At 39.8% G+C, this 15753-nt stretch overlaps 1 protein-coding gene across 3 annotated transcripts in view; it reads left to right on the top strand.

The window, feature by feature from the left end:
* GSTCD (glutathione S-transferase C-terminal domain containing) overlaps positions 1-15753 on the top strand; it is a 143828-nt gene that overhangs the window by 9789 nt on the left and 118286 nt on the right. For all 3 annotated transcript variants that reach the window (XM_075543965.1, XM_075543967.1, XM_075543966.1), the window contains exon 4: positions 172-633. In XM_075543965.1, the coding sequence (XP_075400080.1) occupies positions 172-633 (462 nt within the window). The remainder of the gene's footprint in view (positions 1-171; positions 634-15753) is intronic.

Genomic DNA, 15753 nt, shown 5'->3' with positions numbered 1-15753 from the left:
GCTAAACTTTTTGATGTTATCACCTTTGAAGCCATATAATACTGTCTCTTTGAAGCAATATAATATAGTATCGAAACCTAACCCAGGGATACTTTAGCCCAAGACTTCACAAATTCTCTAAACCCCATCAGCTACCTTGAAAGTAAAGAATCCTTTCATCTTGTTTTCTAGGTTAGTCAGTGGACCAGGCTCTGTGAACTCACCATCCCTCTGGCTGTTGAGAATTTCCTCCGAGAGTCTTTGCAGCAGCCTTTAAAGATCCCGGTAGAAATCCTGCAGTTGGAGGAAAAACTCGGTGAGCCTGTGAGAGTGCACAACGATGACAAACTCCGCCGGCAGAAGCTCAGGCAACAGAAGACTGCTGGAGCGGCACCTGCTAAGGGCGCCACGAAGAGCAAGCTCCCTGATCAGAAGCCACCTGCAGAGCTGGACTCGCCATCCAAGACCCTGGAACTGGACGTGGCTTTCTCCAAGCTCACGGCGCAGGACGAACCGGCCCCTTCCGCCCGGGAGCCTGCTCGCATCAGGAAAGTGAAAGCCTCTGACCTTCCACCTCTGGAGCACGTGTTTGCGGAAGGGCTTTACTTCACGCTGTCGGACATCGTGCTCTTGCCCTGTGTCCATCACTTTTTGGTAAGGTTCGACCTGGAGCGGGCGCATAGCTCTGCTCTTTGCCCTGTGGTACTGCCTAGATTTAACCCTGATTTCACTTGGAACGCTTAGGTACAAGTCCTGCCTCTGTCATCTTATCTGTAAAATGGAGACAGCAATGGTATCGACTAGCACAAGACCCGTGTGAGGAGTAAAGGACATCGTGATTTGAATGAAGTGCGAACAGTACCTGGCATAGAGCGAGCTCTCAGTGACTGTCAGAAATTAAGACCTTTAATCTTGTGTTGCTGAAATGTTAGCACTTGCTGAGAGGACTAGTTTTAAATTGCTATTGTCATTGCCTTCTAATAGTAGAAGGTCCAGTATACAGACACTGAAAAAATGCTTTCTAATTATGGTTTACAATCGACTAGTTCTTCCCTGGGGAGAAAGACGGGCTTTCTACTCCTGTTAAACAGTTAGGGTCATGGAAACTCACGTGTCCTACCGAGTCGCTGTACATCAGCGTCACTTGATGGCAACGAGAGTGCTTTCATAAAGGAGTCTCATTCTGTTAGACATTATCAAATCACTTAGCGTTCATCCTCAACCTTGTGTTTCTGGGTTTATGGTACGTAAAATTAAAATAGCTAACTTGGCTATCCTATGCCATGCCGGAGAATATAGGAAGAAAGATTTAATTTCTATTGGGCACCACTGGCAGGAAAGACCGGGATAAAGTCTGGCCTTTTAAGGTTAAGAGAAAATCCTGGGACTGTACGGAGGCACCTAAATTTGAGAGAAGCATGAAAGCTAGAAAATAGATTGCACTAAAGAAACTGGACAAAAAGATTAATAATTGATAGTTTATCCATTTTTGTATAGCAATGGAAAAAGATTAATAATTGATAGCCTATCCATTTTTTGGACCGCAGTAGATGGTCTTTAATTTGTCTTAGGCATTACTTGAAAATAAATGAAAGAGGGACTATTTCTTCTGCAGGTATTTGGCTTGCTTCAGACAAATCCTGTTCAGATGGCGATGAAGTCCCCCCTCTGCAATTGCACATCCCCTTCCTTATGCTGGCTCAATGAGGGAGACAGTGTGCTAGAACAGAAAGCGCTCTGCTCTGCCTTGGAGAAGGCTTTGAATTCTGGTTCAGTCATTTAATTGCTAGTGTTTTGCAACTTTGGGCTACTTATTATTGCTCTGTAAGTCTCATTATCCTCATCTATAAAATTAAGATAAGTACTCCTTAGTGACATATTATAAGGCTCAGAAATATTATTCTTAGAAAATTATATGTACAATGATGATTAATGGAACAACACATGGCTCATGTGTTAACCGAGTTAATCTTTCCCTCGTTATGGAAACATGTTTAGGGCCAAAAGACTTTAGTGATGGGACTTCTAAAAATATAATATGCAAATATATGCATGCCCATAAGCATTTGCTGATATAAATAATAATGGAGTTTGGATACTTAAAGGATGTGTTATATGAAATGAGAGATTAAAATTTTTATTTCAGCTTGTACATTATTTCTTTAGAGAGAGATTTCTTGTAGTGCTAGCTTTTTGATTCTTAAGAAGGGACAATGAACTACAAATAGAAGAAAATCACTTTCACAATGACTTTATTTGATCAACACAGTATCCTAAGAAAGTGAGTAATATCCTGCTGATAAAGAATTGAGTGTGTTAGTGGATATGGTGGGGCGTCAAAAAGTTTTTGGAAAAATGAAATTGAAAGTAATACAATTTTTTTCAAAAATTTTAAAACAGATATGCATATATATACACAAATATACATGCATACAGACAAATATATATACATAGAGATTTCTATGGGTTGGAGAAAAGAAATGTTGGAAATCATGTTAGAGTGAGCATAGGAAGGTATAAATCTTGGCAGCTTTCCTGCTGGTTTCAAGAGTTTCAGGTTTCTGTCTTTGAAGCATTCCACCCATTCAGATTTCACTTTCATTATGTATGAACCACACGCCTGATATCTCTGCTGACAGATAAGCAAAGACTTCTGATGAAAATCAATGTCTTTGGAGGTTGGTGCTTCACTGATTTAGGTGGTGTCGATCAACTGTCATTTTCCTAAAGAACATTTTCATTCCTTAATGAGTAGAAACGAAGCATGATTGAAAACAGAATACCCTAGGAACGAGAGCATGTGAAGGGGAGGGGCAGAGAGATTCAGCATTGTTTAGAAGGTTAGTTGATATTTCACGCGCTCTGGTCACATGGTGGGTGGGCTACCCATTGCCAGAGAAAGATGAGGCGGCCTGCTTCCATCCAGACTGAGAATCTCGGCAGCTGATAGGGTAGTTCCGCTCTGTTCGGTAGGTCGCTGTGACGAGTTGAAATAGACTAGATGAAGTTTGGGTTGATTTTTGTGTGTGTGTATATGTTCGTAGTGTTCATGGAACAAGAACAAGACATAGAGAAAACATCTTTGAATTTTTTTCCCTCGTTAACAAACAAAATTAAACCCACTACCATGAGTTGATTCCGACTCATAGCAGCAACTCTAAAGGACAGAGTAGAATTGTTCTTCGTGATCCCAAGACTGTCAGTCTGTACAGGAGGAGCAGACAGCCCCCCCCACCCCTCCCACATAATGACTGGTGGGTTTAATCTGTCTGTCTTGCTGTTAGCAGCCCGGCACCTAATCCACAGCATCACCAGGGCTCGTTCCTCATGTCAAACGTTTTCTAAATTCTCTTATTTCTGATCCCTTTGCTCTATTAGCAACTTCACTCATTGGGTTAGTCATTTGATGCTTTACGAAATAGCATTGGCCTTCTTGGCTTCCCTAGGTAGTGATGTTTGCTTCTGACTTCTTAAGCGTAAATTCAAAATGCACATCATTCATCATTTGATTTACATAATGTGTGAGCCAGACATTATATACAGATTAGGGATAGAGTGACTTTATTCTTAAAGTCCCAGCCTTTATGAAGTTCATATTATAGAATGGGCTGATTAAAAATGACCAAGTAGACAAATAAATAAACGATGGCAAATTCTACAAAGAATAAAAACAAGATACAGTGGTATAGACAACCTGAATATATCCTTTCAACCCCAGGAAACCCAAAATTTAGATTCAACTGAGGGAAAATTATTTTAGGGCATTATGCTGATAGTCATCCTTTCAGGTGGTTTACATCTGATTTTAGCTAACGTTAAATACCATTTATTAGATTGGGGTCCACTGAGGGCAAAGTATATCTATTACTATCCCCTATCCCTATGACATGGAGGGAAACACCTTGCTTTGTTTCCTGGTGGTGTAGTGATTTACGCGTTCTGCTGCTAACCATGTGGTTAGCAGTTTGAAACCACTATCCTATCCGTTCCTTGGGAAAACGACAAAGCTCTCTACTCCTGTAAATAATTATAGTCTCAGAAACTGCACATGGGCAAGCAGCTGATCCTGTTCTATAGGCCCATAATGAGTCAATGCCAGTGAGAGGGCTTAGTTTAAAATAAGACAAATGTCTACACTAAGCCTTATCTAGCACCTGTAGACTTTAATTAGGGTCTTCCCTTTTGAGATTTAATATTTAATTCTCAAAACATATCCTTTTGTATTTTTTGGTTTTCTCCCAACCCTTACATTTTCTCCAGGAATTTGTGTTTCTCTGCCAAAGTCTTCATCTTATTTCTAGTATCTTAAATTTTCTCCTTTAAGTCATCTTGGGTAATGAAACATTTTTTGTTTATTTTAGTTTATATATTCGCAATGATGCCAAAAACCTTTATGTCTGTATTAACATATTGGGGTGATAAAGTGGCGATACAAATGAACAAAATGAAGATCAGTTTCCTAATTTGAAATTAAGATCAAGTCACTAAGTTTGGACCAGAAACACAGAGGTGGAACTGAAATCCAGATATTTAGCTACAGAAATACAGCTAATGACATTAAAGAGCAGAAACTATTTTCATAATCCAAGTCTGGAATAAGGGCTAGGAAAACACTGCTAACCAGAATAGAGCAGAACCATAGCAAGTATGGCTAAACAAAACACCCTCCCTCCCTCCCCGTCTATTCAGGCTCATAGCATCCCTGAAGGACAAGGAGGAACTGCCCCTGTGACTGCATCTGCTTCTGGGAGTGGAGAGTCTCTTCTTCCCAGCAGAGTGCTGAGGTTTTGTGTAATGTACCTACTCTCAGCTTCTCGCCTTCTTCCCTGGGTATTGGTTTGCAAAATTAACCCCTGATGGCTTAGCACTTCTGTATTATAAATTACAGCGCACCCTTTTTTAAGTCCCTCCCTCTGGTACATTTGTTAGAATCCTCTAGTAACTATCAGGGCAAGCTATAAGAGAGGTAGGAATAAATAGCATGGTAGGGCAAAATCCATACACTTCTTGGTACTAGAAAGTTTAGTCACTTTTCCATTGCTACTAGTAAATTTATAAATGTTGGTAAAACTGTGATAAGGCTTTCTCCTCCCATATTGAGTAACAGTCTTGATACTCACAGGCGCAGTTCTACGATGTCCTTTTGGGTGGTTATGAGGGGTATCGACTTGATGGCAGCGAGTGAGTGAGGGCTAATTGACCGTTGGTTCTGTTCTTGTGGAGCTGTGGTGGTCTAATGGTTTGCAAGTTGGGCTGCAAACCAAGGTTAGAAGTTGGAAACCCCCAGTTCCAGTCTCGGAAATCCACAGGGGCAGTTCTGTCCTGCCCTTCAGGCTCCCTGTGAGTGGGAATTGATTTGATGGCAGTTTAGTTTCAGTTTTGTTGTAAGACAGAGAAGTTACTATTTATGGAAGCTCGCTGTATTTGACTACTGATGAGTTCATTTTCTATATTTGAACTTCTAATGTTTTAAAAGATGGGCTCCCCTTTTTCGTTTTAAACGTTTCATTGGCATAAAATCCACATATCATACAAGTCTATAGTTTAATCATATCAAGAAGAGTTGTACAATCATTTTCCCAACAATTTTAGAACATTTTCTTCTTTTTTGTACTCATTAACATCCCACTTCCCCTACATCCCCTGCCAAACCCCTAGAAACCATTTATCTAGTTACTGTCTCTATAGATTTACCTGTCCTGGATTTCAAATATAAAGCAACACCAATAACAAAATAAAAGAACAAAATCTCAATTGAAAGGAAAGTAGCGAATATTCAAACTAGAATGACTTTAACATGGATCAAAAGGGAGATCAAACGATAAGGTGTTCAATTTTAACTTAATTACATCTGCCATAACTCACTTTGCAGTGAACGCTACATAACAGCAAGGCTCTTCACAACCCTGGTCTAGTCACATGGAATCACCAGAGGTTTAATCCACATATATTTCCCCTTCACATTTTTTTTTTAAGCTGCAACAACTTTTAAATGGGTCAAAGGGAGATCAAATAACGTGGTGTAGTGGTTACGACTTGAACTGCGATCCACTTGGCCGGCAGTTCAAAACCTCCAGCAGCACCACAAGAGCAAGACTGGGCTTTCTACTGCTGTAAACAATTACAGCACAATTCAGAAACTCACAGAAGGTTACTCTGAGTCACATTTGACTCGATATCAACCATCTACCATAATCCTCTTTACAATGCTCTAAGTTTGATAAAGCTATTGACATCCCTAGACTATGATCAGAGGGAATTCATCAGAGGCTTCATCTATGTGGGGGGTCCTGCAAATGAATGTGGGGCTCCCACTGTGGTCCATACCCTTCTGTTAAACAGTTGGTCAAGTTCTGATACCATCCCCTCTTTGGATTGTTTACTATCTTGGATCCCAGAGGTTGGCGTGCTTTTTCCATGTGGACTTAGTTTATGCCTCATTTAGATGACTGAATGTTTGAAAACAGGCCTTTAAGACTGCAGACACTAGTCTCTTCTTTTGTATTGTATTAAAACTATTATTTTTTAAAAATCATTTGATTGGGGGCTCATACAACTCTTATCATAATCCATATTTACATACATTGTGTCAAACACATTTGTACATTTGTTGCCATTTCTTTCTCAAAACATTTGCTTTCTACTTGAGCTCTTGATGCCAGCTCCTCATTTTTCTCCCTCCCTCATAAACCCGATCCTCTCCCTCATAAACCCTTGATAATTTATAACTTATAATTTTTTATCATATCTTACACTGTCCAACGTCTCCCTTTACCTACTTTTCTGTTGTCCATCGCCCCAGGGAGGAGGCTATATGTAGATCCTTGTAATCGGTTCCCCCTTTCTACCCCACCTTCCCTCCATCCTCCCGGTATTGGTATCGCCACTCTCACCACTGGTCCTGAAGGGCTCATCTGTCCTGGATTCCCTGTGTTTCCAGTTCTTATCTGTACCAATGTACATCCTCTGGTCTAGCCAGATTTATAAGGTAGAATTGGGATCATGGTAGTGGGGGGGAGGAAGCATTTAATAACTAGAGGAAAGTTGTATGTTTCATTGTTGCTAACCTGCACCCTGACTGACTTGTCTCCTCTCTGCAAACCTTCTGTAAGGGGATGTCCAGTGGCCTGCAGATGGGCTTTGGGTCTCTACTCTGCACTCACCCTCATTTACAATGATATGATTTTTTTTGTTCTTTGATGCCTCATACCTGATCCCTTCTACACCTTGTGGTCACACAGGCTGGTGTGCTTCTTCCATGTGGGCTTTGTTGCTTCTGAGCTAGATGGCCGCTTGTTTATCTTCAAGCCTTTAAGACCCCAGATGCCATATCTTTTGATAGCTGGGCACCATCAACTTTCTTCACCACATTTGCTTATGCACCCATTTGTCTTCAGCGATCGCAGACATTACTCTTTCTAATAGCCGAGCACCATCTAGCTTCTTCACCACACTCTGCTACAACACCCAGTCTTCAGTGATGCCTTCATGAGGGCCAATATAAAATGAATTCTTTTAATGTGTAAGACATTACTGTTAGCAAAAGTAGCATCATTCTTCTTTTGCAGAAATTGTCAAGTAAAAATACCTATATTAAACATTCTTTTAGCATTTCCTTTGACATAGCAGTGTAAAAATCACAAATAATCACCCCGCTGGCACACTAAAAAATCATGAATTCCACTTTAGTGATTAGTTTGTATTTTAATCAAGTACATTTCATAGCAGTTGAGAACTGAGATTATATTTCCATTTAAATAGATTTTTGCACTGTTTTACCATTTACACTACTTATTCTACTCTTATAAAAAGCAGAAAGGCATGTAAAATGCTCTAAATAAGCACAAATCATGCTTTGTATTAACTAATTTGCAAGAGGAGAAGATATTTTGGATAGATATAATATCTTGTTTCCCTCTTTATCCAGACACATTTTCACCCCTTACTATAATTAACAACCAAGCAACTAGATTTCATTTTGTGCTTTTGGTAGCAATGATTTCATACCATTATTTTAAATTTAAACCCTTTTGTTTTCTTATCCTTAAGAAACTTTGACGTTTTAATGATTTTCTCTTACAAGACAGGTAAACCTGTCCCCTCCCCTATTATTTATTAGCAAAAAATTAAATTTCCATCTCACACATTTTCCACTTGGCACTTCTTTACCTATATCTTCTTGAGTATAGTGAATCCAGTTTTGTACCTCTGGAGCTGCCTCGGTATTGCTCGAGCTGCCTGACATGTTGATTAAATGGGTGACCTGTCACACAGAGTAAAAATCTTCTGTTTCTTTTAAACATGATTCGTTGTCATTTAATCATAACTTATTTTCTGAAGTCAGGAAAGATGCCACATACATCTAGCTAATAAGAATAAATCAATACCAAGGAAGGAAAGGAAAGGTGTGAGGAATGAGGAAGGACATTAACTGAATTGAGTGGTAGTTTATTATGCCATAATAGTTTATTATGCCCAATTCCAGACAATTAAGAACTCTAGGGATAATTATAAACTCTTTTGCCTCAATGCACCACAAAGGAAAAAGTCTTTCAAACTTTTTTAGTCGAGCTTTTATTTTATCAGTTGGTAAAGTATGAAACTATGGATATGCATCTTCGTATTATAAATTAACACACATATATGCATTCGGGTGCCATCAAGTCAATTATCTTCTTGTGTCCATCCCACGTGACAGAGCAGAACTGCTCCATAGCCTTTTCTAGGTATGATTACAACAAACAAGCAAACCCTTTTCGTTATGATTGGATGGCAAGTTTGCAAACATTTTATTTTGCAGTCCCCACAATGTAATGGTGCCCCTTACACCTCCTCTGTTTGCTACTTTCATTTATTCTTCTCCTCTCTCCAATCCTGCCTTCAGAGTTTTCTCCCTGGGCAAATGCTGTCCCCTGTCAATATCCTGCGTTTGATTGTTTTATGTAGTGTGTACTCTCTGTCTAAGAAGCCCGGGTGGCTCAGTGGGATATCCACGGGGCTACTAGTCACACAGCCATGGTTACAATTTACCAGCTGCTCCAAGGGAGAAAGCTAAGACTGTCTAGTCCTATGAAGGTTTATAATTTCAAAATCCCGTGGAGCAGTTCGACTCTGGCCTCTAGGTTCACTAAGAATCAGAATCAACTCGATGGCAGTTAATGGTGGTAGATAGTCCTGTTTATTTTGAGGCTGAAAGTTGAGCTGTGGCAGCAAGTTCAGTCCCAGGCCTCGAGATGATTAAAGGCCATAGTCTCAGGGTTCCACTAGTCTTTGTCAGGCTTACTTTTTTGTTTTTGTTTTTGAGTTTTAGTCCACATTTCTCTCTCACTTTATCCAGAATTTTCTATTGTGAGTCTGCTTAGAGCAGTTGTCTGGGCTAGCTAGGCACCCTCTAGATCTTCTAATCTCAGGGTCACGGGGCTGAAGTTAGCATGGTCCTTAGTCCTGTGGACTAATTGTCACCATGTGTCTTTAATTTTCTTCACTCTCTTTTGCCCAGCATATGGAGAGGCCAAATAGTTGTACATTTGTTGCTGTTGTTAGATGCCATTGAGTTGCTTCCGACCCATAGCGACAACAGAACCAAACACTGCCCAATCCTGTGCCATGAACTCAACCATTAGGATTCTGGGCCCATTGTTGCAGCCACTGGTCAGTCCATGCCCTTGAAAGCCTTCCTCTTTTTATCTACCCCTCTGCCAAGTAGGATGTCCTTCTCGATCTTATTTTTTCTGACAACCTGTCCAATGTTTGCACGATGAAATCTCACCATCTGTGCCTCTAACGAGCACTCTGGCTGTACTTCTTCCAGGACAGACTGGTTTGCCCTCTTAGCAGTTCATTGTACTTTCAATATTCTTCCCCAGCACGGCAATGCAAACACATTTAATGTCCAGCTTCCACATACATTTGAGGCAATCGAAAAGGTCACGTATGGCCTGCGTCAGGCTTATCTCAGTTCTCTTGCTTGAAAACACTTTAGAGAAGCCTTGTGCAGCAGATTTAGGTAACGCTATGTGTCTTTTGATCTCTTGACTGCTGCTTCCATGAGCATTCACTGTAGATCCAAGCAAGACAAAATCCTTGACAACTTCAATCTTTGCTCCATTTATCATAATGTTACCTATTGATTCAGTTGTGAGGATTTTGATCTTGTTGACATTAAGTTATAGTTCATGCTAAAGGCTGCAGTCCTTACTTTCAGCAAGCATGGTTGTATCCTCTGTATATCACAGATTAATAAGTTTTCCTCCAATCCTTTTGCCACATTTTTCGTCATATACTTTAGCTTCTCTTATGACTTACCCAGCATACAAATTGAGTAAGTATGGTGAGAGGATACATCCCTGACACAACCCTTGCTTGATTTTAACCATGCAACATCCTCTTGTGTTGTTCACACAATTGCCTTCTGACCCATGTACAAGCTATGCAGGAGCATAGCCAAGGGTTCTGGAACGCCCACTCTTCTCAAGGTTACTCATAGTTGGGTATGATCCACACAGTTGAATGACTGCATAGTCACAAGTAAATAACTTTCTGATATTGTCTGTTTTGAATCAAGATTCATTTGACATCAGCAATGATAATCCCTTGTTCCATGTCCTCTTTGAAGCTGACCTGAGCCTCTGGCAGCTCCCAGCCCATATAGTGCTACAACGATTGTTGAATGATCCTCAGCACAATTTTGATTGCACATGATGTTATACCTTGAGCATTTTCTTGGGTCCCCTTTCCTTTGAATAGGTAAAATGTGGATCTTTTCCAGTCACTTGGAGAAGTAACTCTCTTCCAAATTTCCTGGCAAAGGTGAGTTAAGTGCTTCCAGTGCTTCATCAGCCTTCGGAAACTTTTCAGTTGGTATTCCACCAATTCCTGGAGCCTTGTTTTTGGCTAATGCTTTCTAGCATTAAATTCTTCCTTAAAAAAAAAAAGTTCTTCCTTCAGTTATTCAATATTTTGTCCATAGACTCTTTCAGTAATTTAAAATGGTAGTCGATTTCTTCTGCATTGTTTGTTCTGAAGTCTCGTGACTCTGCTGAAACCTGTTCCCTTTGGGTGACCCTGCTGGCATTTGAAATACCAATGACAAAGCTGCTACATCACACAGACAGACAAGAGGTCAAAAAATGTATTGCACTAGGTAAATCTGTTGCACAGGACCTCTTTCCATTGTTAAAATGCAAGGATGTTGCTTTGAGGACCATGGTGGCCCTGCCCCAAGCCATGGTAGTTTCAGTCGCCTCATATGCATGTGAAAAGTCGGACATTAAATAAGGAAGACCGAAGAAGAATCTGGAAATTATGGTGCTGGAAAATAATATTGACAATATCATGGACTAGGAAAAGGACATCAAAAATATTTCTTAGAAGAACTACAGTGTCTCCTTAGAGGCAAGGATGATGGGATTTCATCTTATAAACTTTGGGCATATTGTCACGAGAAATTAGTTTCTGGAGAAGGACATCATGCTTGGCAAAGTAGGGACAGTGAAAGCGGAAGGCCCTCAACAAGATAGGATGACACAGTGGCTGCTTCAGTCCGCTCTACGGCTAGAACCACGATAAGGAAGGCCAGAACCACGAGGTGTTTCCTTCTGTTGTACAAAGGGCTGCTGAGCATCACAGCTGAGCCGACATCACCCAACGACGACGACAATGGACGATAATCAGAAGGACGAGAAAACCTCTAGGGGATTGTTCTTCCACGGCAATGATGGCTCCTGTATTCACCCCACAGAGCGCTTGCGGGTTTCCAGGCAGTGTTTTAGGTCCTTCGAGTACTCAGAGAGAATTAAACCAAGTCCTGCCTTCGTGTTGGGGCTCTTGTCCTGGGTCTCACTCCTCCATGCTTTCTCAAGCACCTGTGCTCCCACTTGTCCCTTTGCTTCCCTGCACTTTAATTTTTCCTTCTCTGCTAGGTTTTTCCCAATAGTATGTGGGCAATTCTCAGTAGACCCCGCCTTAAATACTTGACCCCACATCTCTTCCTAGCAACTATGCATGACTTTGGACCCAATTCATCCAAAAGCATCATAAGATATCTATAGTCTGTCTTTATTTTTTTTTACTTCATATTACTTTTATATCCTTACTCCATTTTGGCATATGGGATTTGAACCCATCCATCTCACTGATGGAAAAAAGATGAGATGGTCATTTTTTTCTTTTTTTTTTTTTTTAAAGCTCTACAGCCTCTGAAGCCCTAGGGAGCAGTTCTTCTGTGTTATCCGGTCACTGTGATGTAGAATCAACGGGGTGGCAGTGAGTTTTGACTTCACTCTGACTGATCATGTAACAATTACCAGGGACCCCAATTATGCCCAATACTAAAGTCACTTTCCAGTTTTATTGAATTGAAACATAGTTGTATCCTTATTTACTCAATCTGTATGCTGAGCAGAGAATCCGAGAAACTGGACTATCTGAAGAACAGTCAGGATTGGAAGAAGATTTATTAATCTAAGACATGCAAGATATACACACAACTCTGCTTACTTAAAGGAGGAGGACTGGAAGCACTTGCTGATAAAGATCAAAGAGTACAGACTTCACTAAATTTAAAGAATACAAAAGTCTTCACAACTGGACTAAACGGACACCTCCAGATAAACGGAGAAAAGATTGAAGTTGTCAAGGACTTCATTTTGCTTCGTTCCACAATCATGGAAGCAGTTGTCAAGTAATCAAGTGATAGATTGGATTGCATTAAGCAAATCTGCTGCACAAGATCTCTCTAAAGTGTTGAAGACAGGATGTGTCTTTAAAGACTGAGGTACAGCTAACCCAAATCATGGTTGGGTCATATGCTTCATATGCCTATGAAAGTTGGGAAAAAAATAAGGAGGCCCACAGAAGAATCGATGCATTTGAATTATGATATTGACAAAGAATATTGAAAATGCCATGGGAGGCTAGAAGAGCAAATAGATATGTCTTTGAAGAAGTGTAACCAGAGGGCTGGCTCCTAGGAGAATGCATACAGTGGCTACAACAATGAGCTCGAGCACAACGTCAGTTGTGAGAATGGCGCTGGACTGGGCAATGCTTTGATCTGCTGTACATAGGGTCACTCTGAGCCAGAACCGACTCAAAGGTATATAACAAAGCAAGTGACCATGCCCATCTATATGGTCGCTATGAGCTGCCATTACCTCCATGACTAAGAGAGAGATGCCCATCTTAAGCACTCCTTTTTTGGTCTTGGCTTCTTTCAAAGCTTTCCTGCTTCTTTTCCTATCTCAGTGTTCTGAGTTTGTGGACGCCTCCTTCTCTGCTGATCCATAGAGTTTTGAATGCCCCGTAGATCTAGACTGGGCCCTACCTCTTTTCGGCCAGCACCCATTCCCTAAGGGATGCCCTCCAGGACCATGGCTTTAAGTGCTAATCTTATGCCAGTGGCCTTAGCACTTTTTCAACCCTGTTCTTTCCTCGAACCACCACCAGGCATTGCTGACTTTCAACCGTGAGTTTTGTTCTGTTTATTATTTATCAGACACCTTTGTAGTATTTTATTAAAGGTACCAGGGACTGTTCTAAATTTAATACTAATTAGATGGAGCATCAGAAAGTTCGTTGAAAGATTAGAATTGACAAATAATGATATTTTTCTATGAGTGTTTAGAAGCCCCCCTCATAGATACACAGATATATACATATGCATACACACAGTACAGGCCTCTTGTGTATTTGCAGGAATATTCTGTTTCTTGACCTTTTTACTTTTGTCTGTTTATAATCGTAAGTCATAGTATGCTTATGACATTATATTATCACTGTTTCTATGGAAACAGCTTTCAGTGCTTTTCAAAGAAGCAAGAACATTCTCATTTCTAAAGAAACTGAAATTTGATGGCAGTGCCGTGAAGAAAGCATCTGACCAAGAGAAAATGTAAAATTTTAATTTACATCATGGGCCTCAGGTGCACATTAAAAAAAAATTGTATAGACAGAGGTCTTACTTGAAGTTCTGCCTTATAAAAATATTTCACAATTAGTCCTTGTTATTTTTTTCAGTTTTAAATATATGTATATCTTTTACCTTTTAATTTTTTCACTAGTTAAATCTCTATATCATATTAAGTTTCTTTAAAATATGAATCTGAAGGCTTCGTTCTATATTCCTTTAAGTGCTGTTGGTTGATTTTGTCTGTTAGCTCAGTCCTCTCGGGGTAGATAGGTTCACTCCAAAGGGAAAAAGAGGATGGTGGATTTCTAAAAGAGTGCAGCCTCTCCATTTCCACGCAATCCACTTTGCTAGTGAGCTCGAGAATATTCCTAAGACTGCAAAATACATGGATGCCATGGGATACAAAATGTCTCCAAATTAAGACTGTATAGCATAAGTAATCATTAGAGATGGAAACTAGACTCATAGTTCCTAGGGTTACGGCAGGTGTGGTTGGGGAGTAATGAGGAGCTAGTAATAAGGAGTCACGAATGAAGAAAATGTTCTAAAATCAACTGTAATGATTACAGCACAGCGCTTTTGAATATATGTAAACCATTGAATTGCATGTTATGTGAATTATATGCCAACAAAGCTGTTTAAAACAAAAAGAAAAGTGAAGGATTAAAAAATGAAGACTGCATAGACATCAAATGGTGAACATCTTGGGTAATTTGTTTTGAAGGACTCAGCACTGCAATTTAGCTTATTCATTTCATTGGCAAATTCTTAATAATAATTTAAAAACAAAGCCATCGACTGAACTCTGATTCACAGACACTATATATGACAGGTTAGAATTGTCCCTGTGAATTTCATTGACTGGAACCTTTTACAACAGTAGAAAGCCTTTTTATCCCCCATGGAGCAGTTGGTGGTTTCGAACCCCTGACCTTGCAGTTAGCCCAATGAGTAATCCTTACACCACCAGGGCTCTCCTCAATACTCACAAATAGGTATTAGACATTTTAGGTTTTTGAAAAAGCTATATCCATTTAATCTATGGTTAATATGTTGAGAATTTCTCAAATGTGAGGATAAATAAGTAAAAAATATATAGGTACAAAATCATAGAAACCTTTTTCAAACAAAACAAAACATATAAAGATATTATTTCTCAGTATAACTGTTATGTAGTTCTCTATACTTCTGAAGGTAGTCTTTCTAACCCTAACCTTTTCCTAATGAGTTGTACACTCATAATTTGCACAATGTCAAAATATTGAAAAATTAAGAAAACATTAAAAGATGTTGGATGGAGTAGACAGAATAACTAGGAAAAATAATTCATCAGCTTGCAATAATTTCCAGAGGTAAATATATGATCAAGGATTGGTAGTATTGAAGGAAGAAATCCAAGCTCCACTGAAGGCAATGGTGAAAAAAGGCACCAGGACTTGGAAGAATACCAGTAGAAGTGTTTCAGAAAAACCAACGCAGTGCTAGAAGCACTCAGTCGTCTACACCAAGAAATTTGGAAGACAGCTAGCTGCTCAACTGACTGGAAGAGATCCATATTTGTGCCAATCCCAAAGAAAGGTGATTCAATAATATGTGATAATTTTCAAATAATTTCATTGTTATCACATGCAAGTAAAATCTTGCTGAAGATAATCTTGCAAAATCAGTTTCTTCAGTACATTGAGAGGGAGCTCCCGGAAATTCAGGCTGTTTTTAGAAGAGGATGGAGGCACAGGGCCTAGCACTGCTGACACCAGCTAGGTCTTGGCTGAAAGCAGACTACCAGAAAGATGTTTACTTGTGTTTCATTGATAACACTAAGGCACTCAGCTATACACATCATAACCAACTATGTATAACATTGA

This window comes from Tenrec ecaudatus, chromosome 3 (genome assembly GCF_050624435.1).
Source record: "Tenrec ecaudatus isolate mTenEca1 chromosome 3, mTenEca1.hap1, whole genome shotgun sequence".
In the NCBI taxonomy this organism is placed as follows: domain Eukaryota; kingdom Metazoa; phylum Chordata; class Mammalia; order Afrosoricida; family Tenrecidae; genus Tenrec; species Tenrec ecaudatus.
This window is presented reverse-complemented; position numbering and strand designations above follow the sequence as displayed.